The sequence below is a fragment of the Eurypyga helias genome, unplaced genomic scaffold, assembly GCF_000690775.1.
Source record: "Eurypyga helias isolate BGI_N326 unplaced genomic scaffold, ASM69077v1 scaffold8310, whole genome shotgun sequence".
NCBI classification, from domain to species: domain Eukaryota; kingdom Metazoa; phylum Chordata; class Aves; order Eurypygiformes; family Eurypygidae; genus Eurypyga; species Eurypyga helias.
In genome coordinates, this window is record NW_010223755.1 from 60,935 (window position 1) to 75,114 (window position 14,180).

A 14,180-nucleotide genomic window follows, 5' to 3' on the forward strand; every position below is an offset into this window, starting at 1 on the left:
CAAACAGTATTTTAAAGACAGGATATCAAGGGATTGCTAAAGCCAAAGCCCATAATAAGGCTTTTAAACCTGTAAGGTAGGTCAATTTTCAGGCTTAATTGCCTTGACAGCATTTCTAATAAAGCAGGCTTTTCTATTTAAAAGAAAAAAAAAAAAAAGGAGGGGAGTGGTGAGAGGGGAAAAAAAAGCTGCTGTAAAGTTATTCACACTCACTTCTGGTCTGCTGCAGGAGGATTTATAAATCATCTCTAAAGAAACGCAGAGAGGTGAGTTGTGGGATTAACCCAGTGCTCTTCTTGGTGGGAAGGAATGACCTCTCCAGAGCGACTGTGTGTTTTCAGTGCCAGTGGGACGGCAGCGCTTGGTTTTATTAATATTTCATATTTATTTTTATTCGTTTTCATTTATTTCATTGGGGCCTACAAGGAAGCTGGGGGGGACTTTTTACAAGGGCCTGTAGTGACAGGACAAGGGGTAACGGGTTTAAATTGAAAGTGGGGAGGTTTAGATTGGATATCAGGAAGAAGTTCTTCCCGCAGAGGGTGGTGAGGCACTGGCACAGGTTGCCCAGAGAAGCTGTGGATGCCCCATCCCTGGAAGTGTCCAAGGCCAGGCTGGATGAGGCTTGGAGCAACCTGGTCTAGTGGTTTAAGGTCCCTTCCAACCCAAACCATTCTGTGATTCTATGACTCAAATTTAGGTCTTCAACCTCCTGGCATTCGAGGGTAATTATAGCGGATGGGATGATTCATGTGGGGAAATCTCGACATGCAGGTCCCTGGTCCTGCAGAGATGGGTGCAGCCAGACCCCTCCAAGACCAGGCTTTTGAGAGATGGCTTTAGTTGCCTCGCAGTCCCACAGGAGAGAGAATTTATGACTATACATGGTGTCATGCTGGGATGGAAAACAGAGCAGCCATCCCAGGATGCCTGGCCATGGCTGCCCGCCTGCATGCTGTGCTGGCATTGCAGACACTCTTACTCCAGCTCTGCTTTCCCTGCCCTCCATCAGCTGTTTAGCAACTGGAAAAAATGTTAATTAAGGGAGGGAGAGAGGACGCGTTGTGACGGCACCGAGAAGAGCGGAGACAGAAGCAGCAGGGCAGTGCCACTCTCCAGGTGAGTGTCGGGTGCCACACCGCCTCATCACGCTTGGTGCTCGTGACACTGCCAGATCCTTCCTTAAAATCCTTTTTTCTCCTTTCATTTTTATCCAGAGGTCATCATGAAGCATCTACATGACCCGGTGCCCATCCAATTGACACTGCAGCGCAACAATCTGATCAGGAGCCCAGCAGAGCCCTTTTCCACACCTTTAATTCTCCGAGAATTTTAAAATTCTTTTAATATGATGGCAACACCAGGCTTCACTATTTTCTTTCTCTTTTCTGAAAAAAGGGAAAATGTTCTCCTCTCTCCTGAAACAGAGACCGGCAGCTCCCGGCTGCCTGCCCCCGGCACTGCCTTCGCTCCGGGGACGTTGCCCCAGCCCAGATGGTGGAGGGTCAAGCGGTGACAGCTGGCCTGGCAGCACAGCAGCAGGGAACTATTTATTTTTAATTTAATTTTAATGGAGATACGGGAATGAATGTGCAAAACAACAACTGGTTCTGTAAGTCAGGTTTGTTGCGTGTTTGCAAACTCACAGATAGCAGCATAAGGCGGAGAGCTGTGGCAATCACCAGGGTAAGGTGCGAGACTCGGGCAGATGCCACAGACACGTCGACTGAATCAAGTCCCCAGACTGTCACAGACACCCACCTCTGCAGCTGCTAACGCAGGGCAAAGCAAGGATGACATGTCTCTGGCTAGCACCACCCCTACCCCCCCCAAATCCCACCCTGCGCTGTGAACCTCAGACCCTCGCAGCCCGACACGCAGCCCCGGTTTCACAGCGCATCACTGTCCTCACGCGGGGACGGCTCATCCCGAGCGAAGCAAATTGCAAGCAAAACAGAGATCAGCACTTTTCTCCCCTCCAGGAAAATTGACTTTAATAATTTGGACAACTTGAAAGGCTCCTGCCACAGGGCAGGAGGTAAATATTCATGAGAGAGCGTTTCCAGGTCGGGCGCAGCAGGAAAGCTGCCTGCCTGGGGGTTCCCTGCATCCCCCCCACCTTCCTTACATCCCTTCATCCTTCACAGGGGCAATTCCTGGAGCTATTCCCATCGATTTGCTCAATCCAAGCAATTAGGATGAACAGTGAAATGGGGGAATGGCAGGCACAGACGTCAGTAGCCCTTAGGGTACTTGCAGGGAGATGCTGTCTGGGTTTACCACGGCTTCATACCAGGTCACAGCACTGCCGCACACCTCCAGCGACTTCAACCTCCTGGTCCCAAACCTCATCTCCCTTATCTCGGCTTCCCTGTGCTCCAGCGCTGCCCACAGGATTCCCAGGGGATCCCTCAAGGGCATGGCACTGTCCTGAGCAAACACCTACGATGCTCAGTACCAACGCAAGGCAAGAGCACGAGTCCTCCCAGAGCTGCGGGAGAGGAGGATTTGTGCTCTGCACGTGCAAATAGTTTCCAAGGGAAAACAAGGAAGGAAAAGCAATTAACGCTCAAAAGGCAGAGCCAGGCACCAGCAACCACTGTCGCTGCCAGTCCCTGCAAACCCAGCAGCGGGTAAATTGCCTTGCCACGTCCTCCGAGCCGTACCTGGGTCCTCATGATGGTTTTGATAGCAGCTTCAAACTCCTCAGAGTTATTGTAGTTGACAGTCCACACATGCGGCTTTCCAATGAAGTCTTCAGCATATGGGTGTTGGGAGGACACCTAAAAAACAGCAGCGTGAGCTGGGTTTTGCAATCCCTGCCAGAATGGCTGCTGTCTACTGCTGACAGCCGTGACGGCAGAGAGGAGCAGCAGGCTCAGGCACAGACGCGTTGGCTTTTAAACCATTGCACATAGACATGTGCTGGAAAAAGGTGGATTCCTTTGAACCCAGCTGCTCCCCGACACCAGGCTGATGGTCTAGAATTCCTGCTGGGTTGAGATGCCCTATTCCCATCAACACTGAAATCACCTCCACAGCACTGAATATCCCTCTCTCTCTCACACAGGTAAAATCTTTGACCTGAACCATTTGTGGGCCTGGAATGGCAAAAATAGACCAAAACAGCAAATCTCTGGGAAAGCACTATGTCTCTTGGGTTTGCCAGCTCCACAAACAAGGCAGAATGAAAATCCATCCCCACTAAAGGCCAGGGAAGTCTGGCGCTGGGAGAAACGATGCTGGAAGCTACATCGCCCCGGTGCCACAGGCAGCCCCATGTGCTGATACCCCACAGTGACCCACCTCTCACCAGGCAATTTTGGGGGGACCTGATTCTTTTGTTTCAGACCCTGAGCTGCCTTTTCAGCCCCATGCTGCTGCAAGGCAGGCAGAGCCTTGATCTCCTCTCGGGAAGAGAGCGGATGCTGAGCAGAGAAGGCGTTTCGGGGGCACTGCAAAGTGTTGCGGAGGGGCCTGAAAACCTGCCTGCTGGAGGAGGAGAGCAGTGCATGCTCCCAATTTTTTTCTCCATCTTGTTGTCCTTTCCCATTTTTTGCTCACAGACTGATCATCTCCTTCCCCTCTGGCGTATAAACACCCTGGGGCATTTCATAACGCTCACTCAGCCCTCCCAGCTCTGGGCTGAAGCACAACCCAGCACCCACCCAGGATGGGGGCTAATGTGGGCAGTTAATCAGTGGGGGTGCATCGGACAGACACAGAGGTGCAGGACAGCACTACCCCCCAAATCCACAACGGACACCACTGAGTCAGTCTGTGGCAAGGCTGAAGCAGGTCAGCTCCCAGCAAAGCCATTCTCAGCTAGAGTGAGCATTGCACTGCATTATCCACTTTATTAATAATAAAAAGGACAATTTTCTCAACCCTTTAACTTTTAAAGAGTTCCTGCTTCACTTACATTTAATTCCCAGTGGCAGACAAGCCTGGGAGGGATTTCCTACCCCTGCAACACCACAGAGGTCCCGACATCCCTCTGGGTGTGTAAAAGGATGAGCAGGGGAGCATCACCCCAGTCTGGGAGCAGGGTAGGGACTGTGTGTGGAAGTGTACTGATGGGGAACGAGCTGGGGTTTGTGGCCTGCAGAAGTCTCCTGCATCACCTTCTCCTTTGCAACCCCAAACCCACCGCAGGGCCCCTCGCATCCAAGTGCTGTGGATGAAGACGATGCAAGGATGGGAGAGGGAACCCCAACTGCAGGTATCTGCACTTCTGCATTTGGAGGAAATCGCACCAAAAAACCCCACATCTCAGTTTAGTAACTGCTCTTGCCCAGGCTGGCCCAAACCCCAGAGTAAAGGGGGTGGGTCCACCCAGCCCATCCGCTTGCCTCCTGCCAGACTCGCCTCTCTCGACGTCGGCTTCCCGCGGAAGAACTCGTGGTTGAGGGAGCTGTGCGGGGGGTTGAACCGCGCCTGCAGGAAAACGCAGCCATTGGCGATCGCCTCCAGCGGGGCAGGACCCTCGTAGGGGAACCCAAAGCCAATGAAGAGCTGCAAGGGAGAAACCCATGTGCTGGTGAGCAAACATGGCCAGCCCCATAGGGAAGGCTCCCAAATAACCTGCCAGCATCGCTCTCTGCTGCTCTGGTCCTGCACACCAAGCCTCTAAGGCAGCTCCCTGAGGATCAACACTCCACAGCTTAAACGTGCTAAAAACTCCCCCTGCTCCATGGCCCACAGCCCACTTGTGCTAAGCAACAGGGTGTTCAAGAGCTGCAAGATCCCTCATGGTGGTTACGACCATTGTAATGTCCCTGTATGGAGAAACACTGGTTTGCCAAAGCCATTTGGGCTAGAGAACCAACTGCATTTCCCCCAGACACTGGCTGAAGGTGACTGGGATGTGCCTGTGCCATGCTCGCTCCGAGAATCACGCTTATTTTCATAACAAATGTGGGGAGGAAAAAAAAAAACCCACCCCAGTTAGCAATAAATGAATTAGCAGGAAACTCTGTGCTCCGTCTGTGGACAATCCGCAAGGAGAAACTCAGCAGACACAACCTGATTTGGAATGATGTGTCCTGCTTGGCTCCCAGCTTATTAGCCCTGCTGATAGCGCCTGCAAGCCTCTCCCCCAACCCTCTCCTTCAATTAGGTTTTATTTCCCAAGGCAACTGAGTCCTCGCTGCTGGCTGGTTAATGGGGGACAGTGAGGGGAGTCCCACAGACGACACACGGCCGTCTCTCGCCCACCTTCGCCTTCCTCAGCAGCTGCTGAAACTCGTTCTGCGGCAGCAACCCATGGTTCTTCACGAATGCTGGGACCTCGGGTGGCCGCTGTGTCTCGTAATAAACTGTGCCGTGGATCTCCATGTACTTGTTGAGGATGGCCAGGAACTTCTCCTTGCCCTGGGGAGGAAGGCAGGGGTGTAAAACACACCAGAAGAAAGGGCTGACACCACCACGGTTATAGGGGGAGATTTAAATCTCAAACCTCTACCCCAGAGCACCTGTGATGCTTCAGCCCAACCTGCAGCAGCGTGAAACCCACACCCCACCCTCCGCAGCCCTCGGACACATATCCTGGACCATCCCAGGCTCCCAGTGAGTCTGGTCTGCTGTGGGATCCAGCATCCTGAACATTGGCACCTCGAGCCCCTGCCTTCCCTGCCACCTCCTTGGGCAACTTCCACTCTGGAGCTGCTAAAATAAAGGTTTCAGGAGATTCAGGGGGAAGTTTGTGAAGACCTGAGCTTGCTAATTCCAAGTAACAAGTCCCCAGGATTTTCTCACTCAGCTTTAATCCTGTTTTACTACCTGGAAAAATCAAGGGGGTCATCAGTTTTCTTCTTTTGGAGGCTTTCCTCCTTTTGCTCTCCAAAGCAGCTTTCCATTTTAACAATTGGTCTACTGCAGATTTTTTGTTTGCTTGGAAAAACCACACAGGGACTATCCATTCGATGCTGCATTTTCAGCTTGTTCCAGTGCTGCAATGGGCCCCAAAAGAGCAGAGAGCGGGAGGGAATAAAAAGGTATAAATGGGGAATTTGAGAAAACTCCTTATGTTGCCATAAAGCCTCTCTGAACACTGTATTTCTGCTCTCAGCCACGTACCTCTGGACTTATCTAAGGCTAAAAACAAGTGCTTTAGGTGGGATGAGGCTGCTGGGTGAAATCCCGGCCACAGCACCACTAACACCCAAGCCAGCACCATTCAATTCCCTAATACAAAGGGCTTTGAGAGATGAGCATCACTGGGGGCAGGGGGATCAATCCCCAAAGCCTCCTGCCCAGTGGGGGAGGCTGGCATGGGAGACCCCCTCCACCATTCTGTCTGACCACCATGAGCTGCTTCAACCTGTGGAATACGGGCAGCAGCCTGATGCAAACCACCTTTCCCAGCTTATTAAAACTTTGCCTCCTGTTGCCAGCTGGAGGCAGGAAGTTCAGAGAGGTAGAAAACAAGAAATAATGGGAAGGTAGGTTTAATGAAATGTTTCTAAATGTCCAAAAGATCCTGCTCTGAAAGTGGCACTTGGTCCAAGGATTGTAAATAAGCACCCAGCTCCAGAAGATGGAGGTGCTCTTTTTTGTCCTAGACCTTAAAAATCACTCAAAATAAGGAAAAGCTCTCCTTCCCCCTTTTATATTTTATTACATGGGGTGGCACAAGATGCAAATCAATGCTCAGGCAGCCTGGTCTTGAGATACAGCCACCAGCAAGAATCAGCCCCAGCCCCTTCACTCAGTAATAATTTACCCCAAATATGTAGTTTTGGAGAAACTGATGTTTGTGAATTCTGGCTAAAAGGAGCATAAGGGTAGAGAAAATGTCCATTCTGAGGTTTTAACTTGATTTAGTGCCTTCCCAAATTAACCTAACTAAGCTCAAATTAAACTTCTGGATAAGAAAGGGCAAGGAAATGGTAGAAAAATAAGACAAAATATTACAGTTCCTCTAAAATGAGGTTTAGTGGGTTCCAGTGGGTTTTTGGGGAGCCCCTGAGCTATGTAGATGCTGGCAGGGTTTGCTCTCAGGTGAGAAGGGGGGTGCTGGAAAAGCCAAAAACACTCCTGAACAGGAGGAGATGGCATGGCATGGCTGGATCCTGGCCCACCACAGGCATCCCTGCAAGGGCAGAGCTGCTAAATGAGGGAAGGTGGGAATGGGGAGGGGATACAGCTTCTGGTGCCATCAACTCGCATCGATCTCAGCAGCTTGGGAGGACCGAGCCCACCACGAGGCAAAGCCAACTCCGACTTCTCACGAGAAGACGCGCAGAGATAGAGCCCAGCAGTGGCTGGTGCAGTACAGTACCTGCAACTGGAACAGCCCCAGGCGGTGCACAAAGGGAAAAAAATAGAAATAAATCAAGAGAGAGTGACAATTAGCTCCCTGGTTCTCCAGCCCTGGAAGGAAAAGCAGCTGGCTAATACCGGGTAAGAGAGAGGGGAGTACACACGTCCCCTGGCCACTATAGGAGATGCAGGAGCGATGTTTTGGAGAGCTGGGGATATTGTTTGTCTTTTTGCTCACTGGCAGAGCAGTTTGAGGCTGGGGGAAGGCAGTGAAGGGTTTTATCCCACAACTGCTGGCCTAGAGGTGGCCTCAGCCAGGATGCACAAAACATGGCTGCGTGCAGGGTCCCAGCAAGGACCAGCACCGGCCATCACTGAGGAGGGAGCAAGAGCCCCTGTGCCACTGCCCATCGCTCTTCTCTGGGCAACACAGGCACAGGCAGGCAGGGGAGCAGCACAACCCCTTTGCACGGGGTACTTGAAAGCAAAGACAAACCATCACCATTCATAACACAGGAAATCACCTAAAGGCAATCATCATAATTAATTACATAAAATAGCTGATAGGAAATCGTCAGTCCAAGCAGCCTGCTGGGAGGAAGCACTGTCTAAGGCAAAGAGCAGAGGACAGGGTCTCACCAGCCTCCACCTGGTTTGCTCGGAGGTACTGGGCATGTCACGTCACTGCAGCAGCTCCAGCTTCCCATCTATGAACAGGACAAGGATGCTCCTCTACAAACACATCGAGATCTTTGTCTCAAAAGCTTGGAGCAAGAGCCAGAGGCTGCTGCTAACTCACAGCTCTGCCTATGACTGCGGCTTCCCGCAGTGCCGAGGACACCCACCTTCCAGATGCTGGCCTCCTTCCCGTACACCACCGCCATGCTGCTCACTTTGTTGGACTTGATGAACTGCCTCTCGGTCTTGTTGAGCTCCTCCGACACAAAGCCCATGAAGGAGTTGTCGGGGGTGTGAGCTGTGGACACCAAAGGGAGAAGACACGTGGCTGGACAGATGTTTTCTGGGACCTCATCAGGGTTGAGGACGCAGCCCCACCACAGCACAGGGGCTGAGATGAGCCCGGTTCCAAGCTGGAGCTTGGGAGGAAAACCAGCATGAATCCCCATCCAAGCAGCTCATAAAACAAAGTCTTTGAAACTCGGTCAAGTGACTATTTAAAAAATAAGGCATTTTTAAGGCTGCCAAACAGGCTTTATCCAGCCAGAACAAAGCAACGTCTGAGGCACCCGGTGCCCAACAGGTCACCGAGCTCCTTCCAGACAAGCACATCTCCTTTGCTAAAGGCAAATCCAAATCACTGAGCTACCTCTCACCTTTAGAACCCCAGCTGAAATACATCCAGGCTTTGCAACCGAAACCACCCCGCGTTTCTCCTCCTGGGAGCTGGAAGCTCCTGGCTGTGCCCTGCGTTTGGCCCTGACTGTGCTGGAGCCAGCAACCCATCAGGGAGGAAGGAGACAGGTCTCTCTCCCCAGAGCACGTCTATGGCCCAAGAGATGGCCAAGCAGATTCAGGAGCTCCTTGCAGGCAGCAAGCAGGCAGGGGGAAGCAGAAGCAGAGCGAGGGAGGACAGCACTGCCCATGCACCACCTCCAGAAGGAGGTGAGACCCACTTCTGCTGTGCCTGTGCGCCACTGAAACTGCCCCGCTGTGACCCCAGCCCCCACTTACGGAACATGGTCATGAACTGGGCGGGCTGCAGATTCCAGTAGCCCCAGTTGGTGCGGTAGCCTCGCAGCGTGGCGTACTCCTCGTGGTTGTACGCCGGCTCTGTCCCAAAGGTGTCGATGACCCGGACGCGACATCTGAGAGGGGAGACGGGACCACAGTCATACTTCAAGGACCTCCCTTCAAGCAAGTCCTGCTGCCAGGGACATCTGGTGTCCCCAAGCAGCTCATCCCTTGTCTGCTCCCCAAGCAGAGGGTGCAGGAACATCCCAGGCAGCCCTCCCTAACCCACTGCTCCCCCTCCTGTAAAGAACAATTTCCCCTTGCAGGGCTTTCATCTCCCTCACAGTTGCAAGAATGATGCAGCTCCTGAAGACTTGTTAATGCTTTTCCCAATATCCCGGGAATGCTGAGGCAGGCATTACGAGCACAAGACGGAGGAGAGAATGGGAGCATCAAGCAAGGGAAGAGCAAAACAAGCTGAATATGAGAGCAAATGCATTAATAACATGAGCAATAACACTGCTTGTCATTTTTTCTCTCTAATAAAATTGTGTAGGGTACTGGAAGAGATGAGAGAAAACAAAATAAATAGCAGGACTATCAGCACTAAATTAAATCGCATATTTTCCTGGCTGGTGATGTACCAGGGGATGATGACATTTGTCTTGATGCCGAAGAAACCAAGGATGGGGCTTCTTGCAAACATAAAAGGCTCGCACTTCCCGCTATGGCATGGCCTCCCCTGTAAGCAGGCTCAGGTATGGTGCTTGGAAGCACACACATGCACCGCAGGCACATACAGGGCTTTTTTTCCCAATTCAGTCTTTTCTAATGAAGTTTTATCTTAAACACGAGGGCCCAGAGCAAGCAGACCTCCCTGTACCACGGCGGCATGGGACACATTGGGGCACCAACCGGCAGAGCCAGGCAAAAATCAAAGTTGCAATCAAAGGGTCCAACTCCTTGGACATGGGGGCTATCCTTCAAGGTCATTAGCATTAGCCTCTGCTTGCTAATTAATGAAATAGATGAAAAGAAGGGAGGGGCTTTGCTTACCTGTATTTCTTAAAGGACAGCCCCATGTGCTGCTTCATCTGTTGGAGACCGTGGTAGTCAGTGTAAATCAGGTCGAAAGGCAAAGGGTTGGTCAAGGGGCAGTTCCCCCGTCCTGGAGGCACACCTAAGTGACTGGGGAGAAGCAGGAGGCACTGATCAGCCCCACAAAAGCCCTGCAACACACTCGTTTCCCTCCCGGGTGTTTAACAGGAACCAGCAACCAGCTCCCCAGCTGATGGAGGAGAGGCAGATGGCTCTCCTCTCCCAAGTCTGTATTTCCTGGGCAAAAATCAGAGGTTCTGGGGAGTCCTAGTCTCTCCGCATCTTTGCACCTGCTCCAGCCTAGTTTCTGCTCTTCCTGCGCGGAGGATGAGGCTTTTGCACAGCATTCCCAGCCAGGTCTCACCAGCATCTCATTCAACATACACACTCCCCTGGACCTCTCTTGTTGAAGACACCAGATTTCACGGCTTTCATTGCAATCACATCAGTGACCGACTGGTAAAGCCACACCTATCCCCCCTCCCTGCCTGCAAGGCTCCCATCTCAGCTTAAGTCTGAGTTCCCAGCCCCATATCCCTCCCAGCACACACCACGCACCATTTCTCTTACTCTAGTCCTTACAGATGCCCACTAGCTTCTCCTCAACTCTGGTGGCACTGCCTGTCCTTGGATCTTGCGCACATTTCATTAATACTTCTCACTTTTTGTCCCATTTATGAAATAGTTCGATAAAGCCATGGCAGACGGAGCTTGGGTCTCTCTCAGTGGGTTTTCAGCCAGTTCCTTACAACAGCCAAACTCAGCCTCCTCCAGCAGATAAAATGCATTATGAAAATCCACATAAACTAGATCAACTGCAATATCTTTATCAAGATCATCAGTTACCTTGCTGCCAGGGGGATATGTCATTAATCTGGAATGATAGAAGGCTGGTAAACCTGTGGCATGTCTCCTTCCATTTTCAATTACCTCTGTGAACTGATGAATCCCTCTCCAAAGCTGTTCCGTTAAGTGTACCACTGATGTCAGCCTGACAGCCCATCTGCTCGTCTAGACCACATTTCCTCCTTCTCAGAAAAAAAAAAAAAAACTCTGACACCTTCCAGCTTCAGCAGGTTTCTCAAAAATCCTTGCTATGTGTACTTGTGATTCCTGATGCCAATTTGCTCAGAAATACAAATGATCCACTCCTCATTTTCAATGCTCTTGCATTTTTTTCCTCCTAAAGACAGTAATTCCTCATCTTCACCCTCATAACCCCGCTCACACCCAATGAGCAACAGCAGCATCCTCATGGAAAACCAAAACATCGAGCTTATTTGGTCTCCCCCGGCTCTGCCCCACTCCCACCACGCAGTCACCCCGTTTCTTTCTGTCCTTCTCACACGGCTGCGGAATTTATGTTTCATTTTGCAAGTCTGAGCTCATGCACTGTGAAATCTCACCCTTAGCTCCTGCCTGCCAACATGTCTGTCTTTGTTTTCTTCTGGGCTCTTCACTTACTCCTAGCACCTATTTGGAGATGGGAATTTATCCCAGCCACCCCTGTAAGTATTTTCCCTTTGCTTAGGAGTAAAAGGTCAAGAAGCAGAAGGGGAATTTTTAAGCCAGTAAAAACCCCAGGATTTTGTAGAGATGCAATGTTAAGTATCGCATTAGCTAGCACAGGTACTGCTTTTTCCCAGCCATCAGGAAGGTGTATTCAACAGCTACGATTACTTTGCTGCCAGAGGACAAGACAGTGTGCCTCTGCTGATCCCCCCAAGGCAGGCAGCACCTCATGCTCTGCTCCTCCGGATGCCCCTTAAACGACCCCTGAATTTTAACTAAATCTAATCCATAAACCTTGTATTTAACTGAAAATCCCCAAATCGTAATGCTTCCCTTCCAGCACACCCCATCCTCTCGCTGGTAGGCATCACGTAATCTGCTGCGTTACAAAAATCACCCCTAATTTTAAAAAGACCTAACCAAGCTTGACAAGGGGCTGTGGGAGACAGCAATTAGTGTGTATCATACTGAAGCCTCTAAAAAACTTTCCACTGGTTAGGTAGAGCAGGTTTGGCTCTCCTGGCCCCATCTTGACACTGCAATCTGCCACACGTCCCCTCCCCGGGTGCTCGGGACTTGCCATGTTCATTTACACTCCCAGTACCAAGCCTGGGAGGCAGGAATAGATTTAAAAGCAGGACCAGTGGCTTTGAAGCAGAGCCTCTCTCTCATTTGCCCCCCTCATCCTTCCTAAATACTTTATAACCCTTGATTTTAATATTCCCATCATGCAAATACAGGCTGCATCTCTGAGGTGGGGGGATTTTTTTTTTTCTTTTTTAATTCCTCCTTATTTAAACATTCTTTCTTCAAGCTTTCATCATTTGCCAGTTAAGTCAACTAATTTTCTACTAAACCCAGTTTCACTCATGGCTGGAGTGAAATTTCCCTAATTTTTCCCCATGCCATGTACTATTAATGGGGCTTGAAATTACGCAAATAAAATTGATGAGCGCAAATACCTTCTTCTCATCCAGCGCAGCCAAGAGATTTGTTTTTGAAAACCACTTGATCCCAGCTCCCGGGGAAACCTTCCCTCCCAGACCAGCCAAGGCCACCATCACGTGCCTGGGCTCAGCAGCTCCAGAGCCCTGGCAGGTGACTCGGTGGCTTGTCCCATCCCGACATCCGTGAGCAGTGCGTCGGCTCAGCCCCCGCTTCGCTTTGGGAGGGAGCAGCCAAAGTGGCTTCAGTCCAAGCGGATGCAAGCGCAGAGCTTGCCTCTCCGCCAGCTGCCTCCACCAGCTGTGCCTACTCCAGAATCAATCTCCAGCAGCTTCTTGTCCTCCTATTTTCTCCTTATAGGTACTTTAATCAACCAAGGGATGCAATCCCTTCCCAAGCACGGTGCAGGCTTTCTGAAATCAGATGACTACAGGGTTATCTTTACAACACATTGACCTATTTTCAGATTAACCCAACATTTCCTTCCACATTATCATTCCTTGGACTGAAAAGTCCAGCACTAAATGGATCTTGTGGGCATTTGCTGGCAGGTTGGGCCAATATCTTACACTACATTCATTTGCAACTCCTCTGCTGGCATCTGCTGCCACCAGCAAGGCGGACTGCAGCAGGGGAAAGGGAGGAAGGCTGCTCCCTTGGCTTCTCCCTGTCTACAAGAGCCCAGCAAGCCCAGCACCCAGGGATCAAAGGTGCCAGAACCAAGCCCGAGCAACTCCCAGGGGTCTGCGACAAGCCCATCATGAGCAATTTAAAGTGCAGACTGGAGCCCACAAGATGAATGTCCCAGTGCCTGGCCTCTGCTCCCAGCTCTTCCTCCTGCTAGAAGGGACACGATGACCTCAAAAGTGAGTTTTTTCAAACAATTACAGTACGCTTTTTAAGCCACCTGCAACGGTTTTGCTTTTGCAATGCACATCTGGACCAGAGTTCCTTTGGCCCACTGCCAGTCTCGTGTGACATCTGGGGGTTGAGATTCAGCAATTAATTTATTATTTCCAAGGTTCCCGATTTCACGCCATGGCAGGACGCAGCACCGGTGGAAATCCTCTGCAGCATGTCCCCAGAAGACAGCTATTGCCGAGATCGGGCTGCGCACCTGAGCGGGTCTGGGCAGGGCTTCGCCGGGAGATCCCCTCTGCTAGAGGCTGTAAAGAAAAGCCAGGAGGTGTGAAGACTGCTGGATGCTTTGTATATAAGGAGATTGAAGGCCTCCAGATATGGGGAGTCAACAATCCTGTGGGAAGCTGTGTTTGATGCAGGTGGCTCCCGGTTGGACCATCTCCTGGCGTGCTGCAACTTCCATCCTCTCGGACCTCGCCAGCCCAGAGGGGCTCTGGGCCCCCGCAGGCAGGATCATCCCTCCCTGCACATCAGGCGTAACCTCCTCTCACCTATATAAATTACTCAGTGATTAAAAGGGTTATGATAATCTTTATGTCACAAAGCAGAGTTTTCTGCAATGGCAAAGAAGCCAGTGAACGAGTCATCATTTGGCTACAAAATAAACATATTTCATGAAGGAGGGCAATTTAACAGCTCAGTAATTCCTGCTAATTTATGGACCTTCCTCTCCTACAAAATTAAGCCCTCAAAGGTAGAAGAAATCCCTATTTGCTGCTCCTCACCCTGGCAGGGTGGCTCATTCCTGC

General features: G+C 50.9%; 1 protein-coding gene across 1 annotated transcript in view; it reads right to left on the reverse strand.

Moving 5' to 3' along the window:
* The window catches only part of MGAT5B (mannosyl (alpha-1,6-)-glycoprotein beta-1,6-N-acetyl-glucosaminyltransferase, isozyme B), a 31,764-nt gene that overhangs the window by 6,996 nt on the left and 10,588 nt on the right, over positions 1-14,180 (reverse strand). Inside the window, exons 7-12 of the mRNA XM_010151417.1 lie at positions 10,012-10,143; positions 8,956-9,089; positions 8,109-8,239; positions 5,218-5,373; positions 4,369-4,515; positions 2,667-2,783 (exon numbers count right to left, since the gene is read on the reverse strand). Coding sequence (XP_010149719.1) covers positions 2,667-2,783; positions 4,369-4,515; positions 5,218-5,373; positions 8,109-8,239; positions 8,956-9,089; positions 10,012-10,143 — 817 coding nt within the window. The remainder of the gene's footprint in view (positions 1-2,666; positions 2,784-4,368; positions 4,516-5,217; positions 5,374-8,108; positions 8,240-8,955; positions 9,090-10,011; positions 10,144-14,180) is intronic.